Below are 17699 nucleotides of genomic sequence, written 5' to 3' on the forward strand. Positions count from 1 at the left end.
TTATGCTATTAAAACTTAGTATAATCTATATTTGACAAAATAAAATAACATATTGATAACAAATAATTTGTGAAAGGGCCTCAAATTTTTTATTTGCTTTAGGCCTCTAAAAAGGTTGGGCCGGCCCTGTGACAAGACCATCCATTTGCTTAGCATCTTCTTGTAGTTGCAACGCAAACTCTAGACGCCAAACAACCTCCTCCATTGCAGGTCGCTCACTCCCTTCCTCATGCAAGCATTTATTTGCTACATATCCGAACTTCTTCAAACACTCAGGTGCGATCTCACCACTTAGTTTTGGATCAATAATTTCTTGAAAGGTTCCCTTTTGATAGCAAATCTTTCCCCATTCTGCCAAACCAACTTGTTCATCGCTCAACCCCACATCGATAACAGGTCTTGCACACAACACTTCCAAAAGAACCACTCCAAACGAGTACACATCAGACTTCTTTGTAAGTTGTTGTGTCCAACAGTATTCAGGATCAACATACCCCAAACTATCCTTCACTACTGTGTTAACATGTGATCTGACCGATATTCGGAGCCTAGCTTTGACAGGCCAAATTCAGAGAGCTTAGCAACCCAATTCTCATCCAGTAATATATTTGTAGACTTGACATCACCATGAATTATTGCACGCATTCCACCAGAGTGGAGATAATGCAACCCTTTGGCTACGCCAATGCAAATTTCCATACGTGTTTTCCATGACAGAGGAGGCTTATCTATGTTGTAGAGATGCTCTCGTAGAGTCCCGTGCGCCATGTAATCATACACCAATATCATCTCTCCCTCATCATCACAAAATCCAATCAGGGACACTAGTTGGGCATGGCGTAGTTTAGACAACATCTCGATTTCTGTACGAAATTCTTGAAAACCTTGTCTGGACAAGGAGTCGAGCCGCTTGATTGCAACTATGGGTGTAGCGTTGTCCATGTTCCCTTTGTACACTTTATCAAACCCTGTGTTGCCGATGACACAAATGTCACTAAATTCATCTGTAGCTTCTTTCAATTCTTTGAGTGAATAACGACGGCATGGAGTTAATGACCTGTCCTTGGCACAGCCATAGTTTTTGGTTCCCCTTTGTTGTCCGACGACTATAAAAACTAAATATAACAAGACTAAGGCTCCACCAATTCCTCCCGTTATCTCTGGATATGGAGGTTTGTTCTTGTTACCTTTTACGGTTTGTGTTTGCCCTTTTTGTGTGGTTGTGGAACTAAAGATTTTTATCCGCACTAAGCTTGAAGGCTTCCAAACCGTTCAAATAAGCATCAAGATATAGTTCAGATTTGGTATTAGGATGCACCGCTAACCATAAATCTTGCTTGCTTCGACTGCCGTCGGGGTCATTGACAAATACAATGTAATCCTTGAATACTGGATACCCGCTACCTTGAGTCCAGTTGAATAGATCAACCTCGTCTTCAGCAGTTTGATTATTAATGAAGATCTTAAAAACAACTTGACTCGTTTTGTTGTATTGTGGTATAGTGTTGCAAAAATGGAGTCGAAGCATGTAATGAAACCCAGAATCAACAGGAAGTACCCAAGTCAGATTGTACATGCGAGACAGTTTGCCCATACTTTTCTGGGTTTTATAAATTGCCTCAGGTGCGGTATAATAAGGTGTCTCCTTGGTATACATGATCGGAATTTGAGAAACAGGTATTAACCCAACTGCAGCTCCATATATGTAGCTATTATCTTGATCCCATGACCGGTACATACCTGTATCGTCTTGAACGGGTATTTGTCCCCCGCCCATGTTTAGCCTGTAAATATTTTCAAGTGCAGTTTGGTTGTCAAAAACGGGTTCGTTAACTAACCGAACGTAGTTCAGGCTCTTGGACTTATAATACAGATCGTCAGGCAAAGAAACGATTTCAATACCATTGATGAAGGCATGTGAATTGGGTGAGGGTGTAAAGGTAACTTTGAGGGTTTTGGCATCTTTTACATAGATGAGGAATTCTTTGAGGACTCGTGTGTCGGTTCCAAGGGCTTGGAAAGCACTAAAGTTGGTTAAAAGAGAGTAGCCATTGGACGATACCGAGAGAAAAGATTGCTGGGTGTTGTGGTTGGAGTAAGTGGTAGGATAGAAATGTAAACGGAGGAATTTGGGGCCTTGTAAGACAGGAAATGTATAGGTAAATGGAGTAGTGTTAAAAATTCTAGCAGTGTTGTAAGGGATAATATCATGGAGTGAAGAATGTAGAATGTCCGAGGTGGATGTGAAGGAGGTGGTGATGAAGTTGGAAGGCATAAATTTGGAATGTTCGTCACCGACCCAATATCTCTGGTCGGATTTGGAGGTTGAAGAGGTGGATGAACTGCAGTTGAGGAAGAAGCGATCGGTGGGTATATATGGTTTTGTGCTGGTGGTGGAGGTGGAGGTGGAGAAGAGTACTACCAAAAGAAATGGTAAAGTGAAGTCGAGCATCATGATTGAGTAGTATGTATTCTTGGAGAAGAGTATTGATTATTGTTCTTTAATATATTATAAATAGCACCAGTCATAGATTTGCTATGAGTAGACTTGAAAGTTCAAAGTCTTCGAGAGGAATACCAAATAAATTGACATGCTTGTGGTAAGAGTATATAGTTTCCATTACTTGATGTCCACAAGGAAAAGTCATTTGAATTAGTCAATCATTTAAAGAGGATAATACAAAATTGTTTGGGAATGAATTGAATTATAAGCATAACAAATTGAAACATACGCTTTCATATTTTTTCTAACGGCTGACGGGCCACTGACATAACCGATCATCTCATTTCACTCTTATGAGAAAACTCACCATTTGTGAGAAAACTCTTAGCCTAACCTGAAATCACCTTTTTTTTCCACATGTGAGACTTGAACAGTTAAACCCAATTACTTCCCCGTTTTAAAATAAAGTCTTTAAGCGAATCTAGGCGTGCGCAACATGACCGACCTGAACCAGAACCGGTTAGAAGGGATTTTCAAACCTGGAACCGGACCATTTACATATGGGTCGGTCCAGGTTTTGGAACCGGTTTTAAACGGGTTTCCCATGAAACTGGTTTGCAATTGCATGACTCATTGATCACATATTCAAAACAGCATGCTTCTGGCTCGTTATGCTTTCAATGCGTTCCCCAGGTCAACAATAATATTTTTATGTAATCACATGTGATAATCACATTTGCAAATAGAAACACACTTGCTAAGGATGGCTTTAGACAATAATTAGTAATAGAGATACGGTTAGTAGAGTTGTAACAGATCATAACAAAGTCAAGTATCAGAATTCAAGATTCCTTTCCTACAATTTACTTTCATGCCAAAGTAGTTACATATATATTTATAGTTTAGATAATCATTCAAACCAGAATCTACATTAATCAACAGGCATCTGAAACTCCAACTTTAATTTCTATGCTAAGACTTCAAGCAGCAACTTAGTCATATATGCAAGTTGCTTGTTATCGATGAATTTATTTAATAATTGTATTTTATCATGACAGTAAACATTCAAACAAGAAGACCTAAAAAAAATCAATTTTCGAACGATTTTTCAATTTATAATATAGCATCGTTTAGGCAGCACCTGGATATCAGGTACGTGAAAAGTGGCTGCCTTTTAATATTCACAGGTTATAAGATTTCTGGCGGGTAAAGGTTCCGACTGGACCAAACCTGTTTAGCTATGAGATATGGAAATGGAACCCGTCGGGTACGTGGTTTTGACAAGTATGAGCCCAGTGGCAGACATATATAGAGGGCAGGGGTAGCGGTCAACTTTTTAACGGCAGTGTAAAAAAAAAAAAAATTTGACCGGTTTCGTGTTTCGTTACCCCTGGAAAAAAAATAGCGTTACCCCTATGAGTTTAAGCTCAACCAATTTAAGTTTTAAACCCATCAAAAGTCCAAGCCCAAACCAAAAAACCTGATAACCAAACCCAACCCAAACCAAAACAGGTTCACTAATCCATTTACAACAGCATCAGCCGCTTCATAGTTTTGAGTTCACTGCTTCACACCACACCACAACGCCAGCCACCGCCTCGCCGGTCACTCCACACCACATCGCCGACCACCGGACTACGTCTACTCCGCTGGGCGACACCACACTAGTCACCAAAGTCCACAACCACTGCACACCTCTCCATCTTTCCGGTAAGATTTTTCGTTTTCTTGTTTAAATTAGAATTAATTCGGGATTTAGGGTTTATGTTTAAATTGGAATTGATTAGGTATTTAGGGTTTATGTTTAAATTGGAATTGATTAGCTTTTAGTTTTATGTGTAAATTACCAAATTAGAATTGATTATTGATATTAGGTTTTTGTTTCAAAATTTGTTTAGGGAACTTTGATATTCGGTTTTTGGTTCAGATTTTGTTTAGGGAACTTTGAAGATGAGTAAACAACATCTTATTATCAACAATTTTAAACGTCAAAGAAAAGAAAACGATGGCATCGGTTCATCACTAAGTTTAAATATTTCAACTATGATAAAAAGCCTACTACTTAATTAAAACCTAAAAGCCCAACTTAAATAACCGGGTGAAGGCACATGTGAAATGTGTTACCAAGCGCCGACACAAACGAAACGGGCAACCAAGTGCCCGTACGCGTCAAATGGATAATCGGGCGTGGTAAATACCAAAAGGGTAATCCGGCCTAGTATGTTTGTAACACGAAACCGGGCCCGAAACATAGAACACGTAACCAGGCGCTTGTACGAGCAAAACACATTACCGAGCGCTTGTGCACACCAAACGGGTATCCCATGCAAGCACACACATTATGCGAAATAGGGCATGGTACGCACGACATGCGTTTCCGGGTGCCTGCACTCGTGAAACTAGTAAATTTTTTTTCTTCTAATGTACGGTTAGAAAAAAATTTACGTTACCTGAAATTTTATTCTAAAACCGCCACTGTATGAACAGTAAGACGCTCACCCCTAGCTGCCTTACCTTAACTACTTAGGATGTGACTAACATACCTTTACATAAAACTAGGATTGTTTCCCGCGCGTTGCGCGGCGAATTATGTTTTGTGTTGCTTGTTATGTAATATCGGTTTAGCTTGTAACAATACTGCTATGAAACCAACACACGGTCTGTGGCGTAGCCAGAAGTTTTTTCCTACGGGTTCAGAAAATTTCGAGGGACAACGACCGATTGTTTATCACTTAGATTTGGGTTTTCTACGGTTTCGATGTTGAATTTTCTACGGATGCGATGTTAAAGTACAATAATATATAACACTAAAACAAATATTTGTAAGGGTTCGACCGAACCCGCCCCCCTAAAGCTGCTTACGACTCTACACACGGTATAACAACCAAACATACATTTGAACTGGAAATATAAAAAAGAATGTTGTTATTGGTTAAAATAATACCAATACTAATACCGGTATTCTTTGATGTTTTTTTTCCCATGCATGAACTTTGTGAAGGATTTAACTAAATTATCATGATACTGCAAAATAACCGAAATGGTAAAAAACCTTAAAATATAAAAATCCAAAGTTTCGAAAAAAAGACTAAGCCAAGCATTTGCGGTTTTTAAGCTATACAACTCTCCTCTAGCCATTCAACCAAATATTTCCTTGGTTTATCTAACAATCTTTCAGAGTATACATAAAATAAAACTTACAAAAATTGCATTATGTATTTGCAGTATACCAGTTTCGAACTTGAGCCCATCCAAGTAAAGTAAAATACCTCAAATCAGTTTTACTTTGACCATTACACCATAAAGTTTTGTTGCTTGAATTTCCTACCTTCGAAACATTATACAGAAACTATTATTAAAATATTCTTAAAAGACCATCTTGGCGTCAAGAATCGCTCTTACTCTATATAGATAATATATCATTTTATAATGTACTAGTTTGATCCTTCCGTGTTACGGGAGTTTATTCAGGTTTTTGTTTTAATCGTTTTGCTATTTTATGATGATTTATTTTATTTTTAACGTAGATTTGTTAACGTAGTTTAGTTTTAAATATATATTAGTTTGTTATTATATTTTTTAGCGTTTGATTTTTTTCAATTGAGATGTGTAGATTTTTTAGATTTTTAACGAACAAATAGAAACGGACATGAGCATGTTGATTTTCTTAAATGAACAAACATGAACACAAATATCTGTCTAATGAAAAAGGGGATGTTAATGTAGTTGACAATGATGGGTAGTATCAGAAGTTAACCGACGATGAAGATGATAGAGAGAACATATAAAGGAGATAAATTAAATTAGGGTTTAATGATAATGTTTACCAATAAATGTGATCTTATAACACATTGAGGGCTATTAGGATTTGGTAAAACCCATAACCCGTGTAAATTATTGTTTGATGATTAAGGAGTTATTTAACAAATAAATGAGATGTTATAAACCGTTTAGGAGTTATCCGGGTTTGGTGAGACCCATGACCCACAAAAATTATTGTTTGATTATGAAAGGGTTTCATAAATATATGAGATGTTATAACCCATTTAAAGACTATCTGGGTTTGGTAAGACCTATACTCGTGAATTCGGGTCAAATGCATGAGAAGCCTCCATTTAGAAATCAAGCAACCTAGTGGTTCTAGAGAATGAGGAGAACAACCTGAGAGTGACACATAAGATTTCATTATAGACAATTATATAAATAGTTAGATTGGATATGGCTCTGCAAAATACAGTACATATATTATTTTATAAGGATAAGTTGGACAATTTTTCTTGCCTTCTTGTCCTTTTCACACGGATTCAAACGAAAATCATCACAAATTTGATAACGTTCTTTCTTCAAGAAATAAATCTTGAATTAAGGAGATAAATATCAAAACTGGTTACCAAAATTATTTTATAAATTATTTATTAAGTCTTATATATTCATATTAGATATTTTAGGATAAAGTTAAAATATAAAGAAAATCAAGTATGAAAAATGTGAGAAGAAACCCAGCTAATTAATTGATCTTAGATTTGAATAGTATAGATTAATTAAAATAAAAAAATTAATGAGAATAGCATAAAGGTAATAACCTACTTTTATTGATCTTCTCTCTCCACATTCAGTACACATACCAATTCCTCATCATTTTAAAACGTTAATAACTTTTTCATATAATATTCTTTTTTTAAAAAAATTTCACCATAATAACAAACGTTTTTTTATCTTTAATATGAATATCATATTGTTATATAATCATAAAAAAATAGTTGGTTTTTTATATTATGTTATTAGTTCTTCATTGTGTTTTTTAATGAGTTTTTATTTGTATTGTGTTATGGATTTTAATCATTATGTTATCAATTGGTACTCATAGTAAAGATTAAAGTTAAAATAAAGATTACGTCAATGTGTCTTTTTGTTTGTCATTGTGTCTTTGTGCTCATCATTTGTCTTTCTACTTATCATTGTGTTTTAGACATTGTATAATTCGTTTATTGTCTTTTGTTCGGGATTGATATGTGGCATTCACTGAATTTGAGAAAAAGAGTATTACGCTCATTTTACGTTCATGTCGTTATGTACTATTTAGTTTCTATTGTGTTTTACGTTTCAGGTCATTGTGTTATATGTATTCACCATTATGTTTTATGTTTCAGGTCATTGTGTTATATGTATTCATCATTGTGTTTTACGTTTCAGGTTATTGTGTAATATGTATTCATCATTGTGTTTTATGTATTAGATAACTTATTGTTATTTTATCATTATATTTACGTATTATTATTTTTCACAGCGGTGTTATTAACATTTAAAAAAAACACAATGATGATTTGAAAGACACAACGACGAAAAAACACAATGACAAATAGAAAGAAACAATGACGTAAAAAGACACAATAACGTAAATTTTGTTTTAATTTTTATATAGCAATGTCATACTCATATTAAAGATAAAAAAACGCTTGTTATTATGGTGATTGTTTTTAATATCATATGAAAAAGTTTTAGACGTTTTAAAATGATAAGGAATTAACATGTAACTTGCATGTGAATAGAGAAAATATGTACAATTACTTTTATGGAAAATTAGATTTTAAAATACAGTTGGCCGATAATAGTCTCAACTTTGAAAATAGTTGTAATTAGTCATAACTTTCACACTAATTATTTTCATAGGACCTCTGTTAAAAAAATTTTAACGACGTTAAGTTTTTTCTAAATTTCAAATTGATATCTTAGGGCTTTTGATCGGAATGAAAATATAATTCGATTGGTGTAAAACTTAACTCGAAACAACGCTTCAAACAACTTGATTTTTGTTAATTAAAAGTTTAAACACCGGAATTGAAGCATCCTTTAGTCGTTTGGACCACAGTTTGGAGGTAAGGTTTACATCAATCGATTCGTATCCTCATTCCGTTCAAAAGGCCTAAAATATTAGTTTGAAATTTTAAAAAACTTAACGTCGTTAAGTTTTTTTAACGGAGGTCCAATGAAAACAAATAGTGTGAAAGTTGGGACAAATGACAGCTATTTTCAAAGTCGGGATTATTATCAGCCAACTGCATTAAGTTAGGATTATTAAAATCCAATTTGCCTACTTTTATACCCTTTTTCTTTCGGTCTCAACTTGACACATGCCAATTATATATAGTTTCTCACACTTCTCATTTATTGGCCTTTTTAGAATAATACAACTCTTAAAAATAGTTGTTAGTTTGAATTAATAAGCCTTACATAGTTGATTCATTTGATCATTAAAATGGAGTTTGAATTGGGTTGGGATTTTAATGAGTTTAGTATAAATATATGCATATGGTTAGGTTGTTCTCTATGGTGTGGGTGGGGGGCATCGAAGCCCCTCCACAGTGCCACATCATCACCAAAAGAAAGCGAGGCTTCAAAGTCCTTCTTCATAACGTCCTGCTATTGTTGAAAGCCCATTGGACGCCCCAATATACATGTATATGTATGTATGTGTGAGAGGTAAAGAGAGAGAAAAATGCTGACGGCCCACCAAATTGATCCAAGCGCCGGTCATTCCAAGCCCCCCCCCCCCCTCAGCGCCGCATAAACCGCGCCCCACAGCGGTGTTCCACGCCATCGGCGCCCCAATGTCGCCCATAGCGTACCACCTTAGGGTTATTGCAATTTGTGTGTTTTAGTTTATACTAATAAAAAATTCAAAAAATTATTAAATCTCATGTTTGTGTCTTTAATCAAGTGCCTAATTTCCAATATTTTTATGTGCCCACCTTTTCTTGCCATCTTATTTTGATGGAGTGATTATGCTTTAAGACTAGCCGGTGTCGAGTTCAGTTAAACATGTTTAGACCTTTAATCATTACTCTTTATATATCATTAAAAGTGTCATTGTTTGAAAAACATAAAGTTTAAGGTATGTTGAATGATTATTTTTTTGTTTACCAAATGACAATATTGTCATTGAAAATGGGGTCCATCAATATTGTTTATTAATGTTAGTTGTGTATGTTTAAGACTAAACTTGGAAATTACCTAATAAATTTTAAAAGTAATATTTCTAATTGAATAAAGGAAAATTGGTTTTAAATAATCTCAATTATGCCTTATTGGTAAATAACAGTCCCAACTTAACACTTGTCTGGTGGCGGTTCCAACTAAAGATGTATTTGTTTACAACAGTCCACGATTAACGGATAGTTAACTCCGTTAGTTTGATGCTTACGTGGCATGCCTAGTGGTCAAAAACAGATTTACGTGGTAGCTTATGTGGCAATAATCTTATATCTTTAAAAAAACAAAACAAACAAACAAACAAATAAACTAGATCTTCAATTAACCCTCACCCAGCTTCATCGAACATAACTTAAAGCAACCAGCCACCATCACTCTGCTCACGATGGCCACCGCCGCCGCAACCCTGACCGCTAACGGGCCACCACCACCACCACACTGCAGCACCCACGTCGTCCATTATCTTTAACTATCATCTGATATCTCGTCATAAATCACCATCTCAAGACCATAGAAACAAGCAAGCAGAGCATCAAATGTAGGCGGTTTCAGGCGAGGATGTGATTAGGGCAAAACTCTTGCAAGGTTTAGAACGGATCTGGGTTTTAGATCGAAAAAATGATTTTGGGGGTTTTTGTGAGTTGTATGTCCCCGGAGTAAGGGATTGAGAATCTGACGAGCTCAGAAGTGGTGGATGATGTTCCGTTGAGAATCTAAAGAAGAAACTAATCAACGAGGAAGATGATGTTGTAAATCCGTCGGCAAGAATAAACCCCCAAATCTTGAACTTTGAATTTGCTAAACTAGACAATGGTGCTAATCTGGTGTGTGAAGAAGAAAGGATATGGTGGTGGTGGTGAGTGGCGGCAGAAAAGAGGTAGAAGAAGAAGGTGGTGCTGGTGGTTGCCGGTTGGTGTTGGGTGTAGTGGTAGGGGATGAGGAAGAAGGTTGGTTTTCCACATAAGCTGCCACTTAAATCTTTTTTTGACCACTAAGCATGCCACGTAAGCATCAAACTAACGGAGTTAACCATCCGTTAGTCGCGGACCGTTGTTTACAAATAGATCTTTAGTTGGAAACGCCACTAGGAAAGTGTTAAGTTGGGACTGTTATTTACAAATATGGCATAGTTGGGATTATTTAAAACCAATTTTTCTTAAATAAATAAAATGAAAAATATGGACATTTTTAATAGGGCTGAAGGAATATCACATAAGATTAAAATGGAAATTTGGTGACACATACTTCTTACCGGTCCATGTGGTAGACCAAGCCACCTCAAGTTTTCTATTTAGCTTACTAATTTGTTTTATTATTTCTTGAAAAATTTTAATTTATTGTATTTGGTGTTGATGAATTTATTTTTTGGTCTAATTTCGGTGTCATAACCTGTTTCTAGCCGAATTCGCGTTGACTTGCAACCACGCCACAAGAGTTATATGAACCGATACCATAACCCGATATCGACCTAAATAGCGTCCACTCCCAGCCGAACCCCGAGGGTTTTGTGAATGGACTGCACCTTGTTTTAAATATGCTTTCATCATTAGATATATGACTGTCAATATATTATATGTGTTTACTTTAATGGGTTTATTGTAGTCACTGTTACAAACCTAACCGAATAAAGTCAAAACTAAAAACAAATATAAAGGACTCTGTAAGCATATTAACGAGATGTTGTAGAGGATTTTAGGAAATTCAACCCAGATAAATCAGAGAGTTGTGTGATAACTTTCAAATTAAAATTTATTTTGATGGTTCTCCAAAATACTATAATTAGATAAAACTCCAAACATTAAGACTTTGTACTGATTTGTGTGAGAGAGATGAACTAGAGAGAATAGACAAGTATTACCAATGGCATGCTTATCTCCAGAGCAAGGGTTTCTAGATAATTGTCTTATGCAGTTATTTTCAAAATTCAAATTTTATTGATATTACCTCCAAAACAATACCCTAGCGAGGGGCTCTGTCTCTTGGTAGCGAGGTCGTGATCCTAGGATCCCGCAACAAGGGGCGCTCCCGGGACCTTGTTTTTGCTCCTAAGATCATAACAAGCAAACGTGCACTCCGTACATCCCTAAGTTACTTAATGTGTGTTATGATTACATTAGTCTATCGGTTACTACCCTTACACCAATACTAATAGATGATCGAGAATGAAGACGACGGCGAATAAATTCGCGTAGTTGCATCATACAATATGAAAATTGTGTTGGTATTTAGAGTTTGATTACAATAAGTAAATAAGAACATAAGGAATCTTAATTAGAGTACGGATGATCTTTTTATTGATTCTGATGAATGATTAAGTCACAAAGAAAAACAAATGAAACTTACATAGGAAAAACTCCAACGATAAATCCTATGGACTAGGAAAATAAGCAACAAACTAACAAACAATGTCACACCCCATCTTAGGGCATAGAAGTATGACTAATAATTGGTACACATTTTATAAATACATCATAGTATATGTTGCAAAACGGAAGTCTTTTAATAATATTATATTTGAAAAGTTGGGAATTAAATACCTAATAGTTGATACAAAAAGTGTTTAACATAGAAACCATTATTTACATCTTTAACAATATAAAAACACCTGAGCCATCAAATCATCTAATGTCTATCACCACCATTCTCTCATATTCTTGGTTACCTGTAAAACAATTTATAAAATACGTCAGCAACACATGCTGGTAAACACGTTGACATCATAACATTATATTTGCTTAATTATTTTCTATGATTATCTTGTGACCCGGCCTGTCATGGCAAAGAGAATAACCAAGTTCTAAAATTCTGAATTCACAGTATTATAAACTCAATCTCAAGCTTAGCAAACACCGCAACGTTTGAGTAGTTAGCAACTACCAATATACACAAGATCATTCCCCGCTCGAATATTACTTAGATCCGGCTCGTCATGGTGGAGGAATGACCAGCTGTGGCGCGGTGTGCTCATCTACTGCTAACATATGTAAGGATCCAGACAAACATATAAGGTAGCATGAGGGCTAGCGATTACCTTTGTTTATAAAGTATTAGGGATAAATAATCCCATATAAACTATTAATGACTCGTTTATAGAGTTATAAAAGTTTGAGCGTATTCACGCTTGTAAATAGATTATACGTATTCACCTTTGTTATGATCATTGTGTCTCACTGAATTATGCTTGAATGTTATCTCAGACCTATAGTATGAGAATAACCTTTTGTAAATAACTAGATCAACAATCTAGCTTCATACATTTAGTCTGTTTTGCAGAGCTTTAACCTTGATATACCATTTCCTTGTATAAAACATTTGAACCTTTAGTGCTTTTGTTTCTTCATCATTTATATGCTACGTTGCTTTTTCATAAAGAAACGTCAATGCTAGGTTTCTTCTTCATGAAGAAACATCAATTTGACTATATCTCTTGCATGTAAAACTTTATGTTTCTTTAGTTATAAAGAAACATTAGTTTAACTATAACCTTTGCATATGAAAAGCTATGTTTATACTTAATTTGATCAAGGTTTGAGCTATATCCGTAACTAGGGCCTAAGCCAATGTAATAAAACAATAAATTAAGCAGAACCCGTACCTTACACGGATACTAATTTGGAGTTAAGCGCCTAATCTTGACCAATACTTCTACTCTATATCGCGTACAGGTGCCTAAACTGTTGAAACTTTGGGGTCGTGGCTCGTCGACACCCTTCTAAAGGCTATGTATGTGAAAACGAATGTGTGGAGTGCATGGATAACAACCTCGTTCGCCCCCCCCCCCCCCTTTTATAACATGTTTCCAGGCTGGTCGCGTACCGCGATGGGGAGTTACACGCCCCATCGCGTGGCACGATGCATGGGTATTGATGTGTTGCTGATGACTCAGCGTTAGATTGTGCTGTGTGTCGACATGTGACACGACACATGTCTCGTTTGCTTGATAGCTATATTGCGTAGCACGTCGGTCAAAGGAAAGGAACTGTCACGTAGCGCGACACCGCCCATCTTCGGGTTTTCTCCGGTCCGTCGCGTAGCGCAATGGACGTGAGTTTTGTCTATCACGTAACGCGAAGAGAAGAAAAATTTTAAATTTTCATTTCAGTTCCTTTCCACAAAAATACTTAGGCAAATCTCAAACGGCTCGCAATGATGCGAGTGTGCAAAGTGCGTCATCAAAGTGTCACATTGTGCCCATCGCACTTCCCCTGAGCCCAAGCGCGTGCACGTCGGGTGCTTCGCACCCTCACTAAAACCATTGAGTGTGTCTTGTAATACAAGAATATTATCTTGTAAGCCTTCTTTCTTATAAGGAGTTCACAAGTTTGTCTTTCTAGCGATGTGGAATAAGTTCACTTCCTTTTTCTATTCATGTGGGATGGATCCCCTTTCTTTTTTTTTTCAATGTGGGACAAACCTACTTTCTTATTTTCCATTCTAAAGTAAATATTTTGGTCCTTCAACCTTTTAAAAATTGACAAAATTGGTTCAAAATTTTCCGGAAGTTACAAACAGATTTATTCAAAATAATTCAAAAAATGTTGTAGATAACTCGGTCAACTTTAGCGAATAACATGGTAGAAGTACGTGCATAGGACTTCTTAAATTTCTTTAATTCCACACGTGCATAAGTTTTGGCTCATTCTTTAATAAAGTTCATGTTATACAAAAATGCAATAAAAAAGTTAAATTTAATAATATACTTATATGGACTTATAGTTTTTTATTAGCTTGGTGTAGTTACAAAAAAATATTTATTATTTTGATGTACTTTTAAAAATATTTACCAAATTGAGTACTTTTTTTAAATCCTTTTTGTTTTTAACTTATCTACATATATCTTTTACTTCTTTTCAATATATAATAAAATTAGAAAGCTTAATATTCAGCAAAATAAGATTTATCATATTTTGGTTGTTTACTATATCAAAATTTTAAGAAAATTTCATAAGAATTCTAAAAAAATTCAAAAAGCTGCATAAATTAAAAAAAAAATTCTGCAAAAATAAGAAAAAATTCTACAATAATTCATGAACAAACAACAATTTTCCGTTAATACCAACCACAAAATGAATCAAAATAGTTGTCTTTTTAGCAACAAAACACAAATAAAATACCAAATAAAGTCAATCCATTAGTGATATCAATATCAAATGCATATCTAAATTAATAATCAAAACGACTCGACCCGCTTAGGCATCCATTCTTCTAGGCTTCAAAGGACATGTTGCTCGATTATGACCAGGCAATTTACAAATTCCACAAGTGTTAGGATTTTTCCCTTCCTTAATGTTCATTCCATTTCGTAGTCTTGTTGAGCGAGGACGACCCTTTTTATCCCGTTTTAGATCTGATTTGGAAGTAATCCCCTAACATATGATGAGTTAGGCCAATAAGCTTCATGAGGAAGTGGAGAAAACTCAAACGACCAAGTAGCACAATAATTAGCAATTGAGTAGCATTTATCAATATATTGCCAAGTTTTCAAAGAAAGTTTGGCACATGCACTCAAAACATGAGAACACGGATACTTAAATATCTCCACTTATAACACGTGCAAGTTTTTTTATACAACTCAACTACTTGGACATTTTCCCCTTTTGAGTTATCACCTTAAATATACCCTTCTGCTGGTTAAAATCCCTAAAAAAATGTGCACCGGCTTTTGACATTAAAGCTTCTTGTTTGGCCAAAACATGGGGAGTATACATATCTTCGTTAGCTCGAGCACTAAATCCTATAGGGCGTCTCACATTAAAATAGTGTACTAATCTATAAAATGTGAGTTGAACACATGCTGTAATTGGTAAGAAACGTGCACCTATAAGTACACTGTTGAAAATCTCTGACAAATTTGTAGTGAGTAGCCCATACCGCTTTCCACCATCATGTGCAAGTGTCCATTTTCGGGTGCATGTTCCTTGAGCCATTGGCGAGATTTTGGATTAATTTTTCCAATTTCCTCCATAATAGAGTTGAACTTTCTAATTTGATTCTAACTCCCCGCACGGTATGCTAAAGCTTTCAATTGTGAGTTACGAAACTTATCATTAAAGTTGTTAATAAAATGCCTTAAGCAATACATATGGAAACTGATGAATGTTATTAACATGAAAAATAAACCTGAATCAATTAAATAAAATTCTAATAAATGATACCTGTGAAAACTATGTGGCTCTAACCAAGGAGATCCGTGATCATTAACTGCCTTTAGAATCTCAGCATGACGATCGGATATTAAACATATCCCTTCACTATCTTTGACGACATGTTTCTTAACATGAGAAAGAAACCAACTCCAACTAGCATAAGATTCATTTTCAACTATAGCAAATGCAAGAGGCAATATCTGATTACTACCATCAACTCCATTGCAATCATCATCTTACCTTTATACTTCCCATACAAATGTGTGGCATCTATGCTAATCACAGTTCGACAATGCTTAAATCCTTTAATAGAAGGATCAAATGCCAAAAAAACACATCTAAATTCCACATGATCTACACCGGTCTGTCTCAAAACACACCATTCAACGATGGTACCGGGATTGAACTTTTGTAGTGCCTCCATAAATTTAGGTAAAGTTAAATAAGATTCATCCCAATCTCCAAAGACATGTTCAATCGCCTTTTGTTTTGCTACCCAGACCTTCTTGTATGAAGGTGTATATCCTATGTTATTAACTACTTCGGCGCTTAAAGCAGAAATGCTAATAGATGGTTGCTCTTTTATAAGGTGTTGTATTTCTTGAGCGATCAAGCTTGCATCTAGGTGAGGATGGTCTTGAGTAATGTTAGAATGCAAACAAGTATGTGGGCCGGTATACTTTGTGATGTCAAAAGATCCACTACGTTTAGGTTTACATGCACGAAGTTTCCATTTGCATCCTTGTTTATGTAGCTTACATTTTACGGACCAAATGTCTGAATGTGATTCAACAACCTCAAAGTGTTTATGTGTCTTGATGTTGTAGAGCTTGACAGCTTTGATAAATTCTTCCTTGTCATTGAAAGAATCATTTCCCAACTCACGAATAAAATCATTTTTAGTCTCAGAACGTTGTCGTACCATCCAATTGCCATCAACATTCAAATTAATTTCCTCCAAAGTGGTATATGTCGATGGCACTTGAACATTATTGTTTGATGTTCCATCTCCATCTACCTGAGTTTCTTCTCCAGTTCCGTCTTCTTTAAACTCATCATCCGTATCACTATCAATCTCATCTCCAATTTCATCATCTACCACATCTTCCACATCATCATTATTTACAATAGCAATTTGAGACATCGCGTTAAAATCCTCATTTTGAATCATGTCTGATATTACATTAACCCTATTCATAATGCAACAACCTGAGATAAAATAAACAACACGATAAATATGATAGATAAAGTAATTATATTGAAGAATCTGACATGCGATTTTGAATATATGGCACATATAATAATTATAGCTATGCTTATGTTAGTAAAATCATATATTATTATAAACATATTGCATACTACACAATCTGAATTATTATAAACAAATTGCAAACTAAAAAATCTGAAACATATATTATTATAAGCATATATGGGTAAAATCAACATGTAAATCAACAGCAAACTTTAGAAATCGTTTTTTTCGAAATGGGAGTGCCAACAACACAACTAAATCAAAACGTAACAGTAGAAACATGTAATCAAAATAAAAAAAAACTAGCATAAACGAACTTGAATATAATCGAAGTAACCGTTGAGTGAACCAAACGCCCTCTACACCGAAACCGAGGTCTGAACGGATCTGATAGTGCGATTCGAACCAAGACTCGAATCAAAATCGTGGAGAGATCTGTTGCAGGTTCCTTACTTGTGTTTGATTATGGGAGAGCAAACGTCGGAGATGTCGGGGATATGGTTGAGGGAATGTGTGAAGCGTCTATTTTTTTTTTCTTTTTTAATAATGAAACTAATAAAAACTACCCATATTAGTAAATATTTTTAGAAGTACACTAATATGGTAAATATGTTTTGTATCTACACCCAACTGGTAAAAAATTATATAATTCATAAATATCTAAAAAGCTAAATTAATACAACATTTAAAGTTACATTTATAACTTTATTAGTAATTCTATAAATGGTAATAGTATTTGACTACTCTAGATGAATGAAAGAATGATTTTGTTTTAACAGTATACCTAGATTTTTTCTAGATTGAGTCATATATTTCTAAATCTTCACACAACCCTTCGATTTCCACAATCAGTGAACTATAGTCCTTT

At 35.2% G+C, this 17699-nt stretch overlaps 1 protein-coding gene and 1 pseudogene across 1 annotated transcript; both read right to left on the reverse strand.

Moving 5' to 3' along the window:
• Nucleotides 1–106: 106 nt before the first annotated feature.
• Nucleotides 107–2655, reverse strand: LOC143570469 (receptor-like protein kinase FERONIA pseudogene; annotated as a pseudogene).
• A 12770-nt stretch (nt 2656–15425) lies between these two features.
• Nucleotides 15426–16750, reverse strand: LOC143570470 (uncharacterized). Its single transcript, XM_077056114.1, has 3 exons — nt 15820–16750; nt 15589–15754; nt 15426–15501 (listed from the first exon to the last, which is right to left on the reverse strand). The coding sequence occupies exons 1-3, from the start codon at nt 16748–16750 to the stop codon at nt 15426–15428; spliced, it is 1173 nt and encodes a 390-aa protein (XP_076912229.1).
• Between the last annotated feature and the right edge of the window lie 949 nt (nt 16751–17699).

The sequence above is a fragment of the Bidens hawaiensis genome, unplaced genomic scaffold, assembly GCF_021521415.1.
Source record: "Bidens hawaiensis isolate Kalapana, Puna unplaced genomic scaffold, B.hawaiensis_p1.1 tig00024989_1, whole genome shotgun sequence".
NCBI lineage: Eukaryota > Viridiplantae > Streptophyta > Magnoliopsida > Asterales > Asteraceae > Bidens > Bidens hawaiensis.

What these genes read in the sequence shown, in the direction of transcription:
- LOC143570470 (XM_077056114.1), bottom strand. Translation starts at nt 16,750, where the DNA reads ATGATTCAAAATGAGGATTTTAACGCGATGTCTCAAATTGCTATTGTA. An exon ending in TTTGTATGGGAAGTATAAAG is followed by an intron (nt 15,755 to 15,819) that starts GTAAGATGATGA and finishes CATTTGCTATAG; the next exon opens with TTGAAAATGAATCTTATGCT. An exon ending in GAGCCACATAGTTTTCACAG is followed by an intron (nt 15,502 to 15,588) that starts GTATCATTTATT and finishes GTATTGCTTAAG; the next exon opens with GCATTTTATTAACAACTTTA.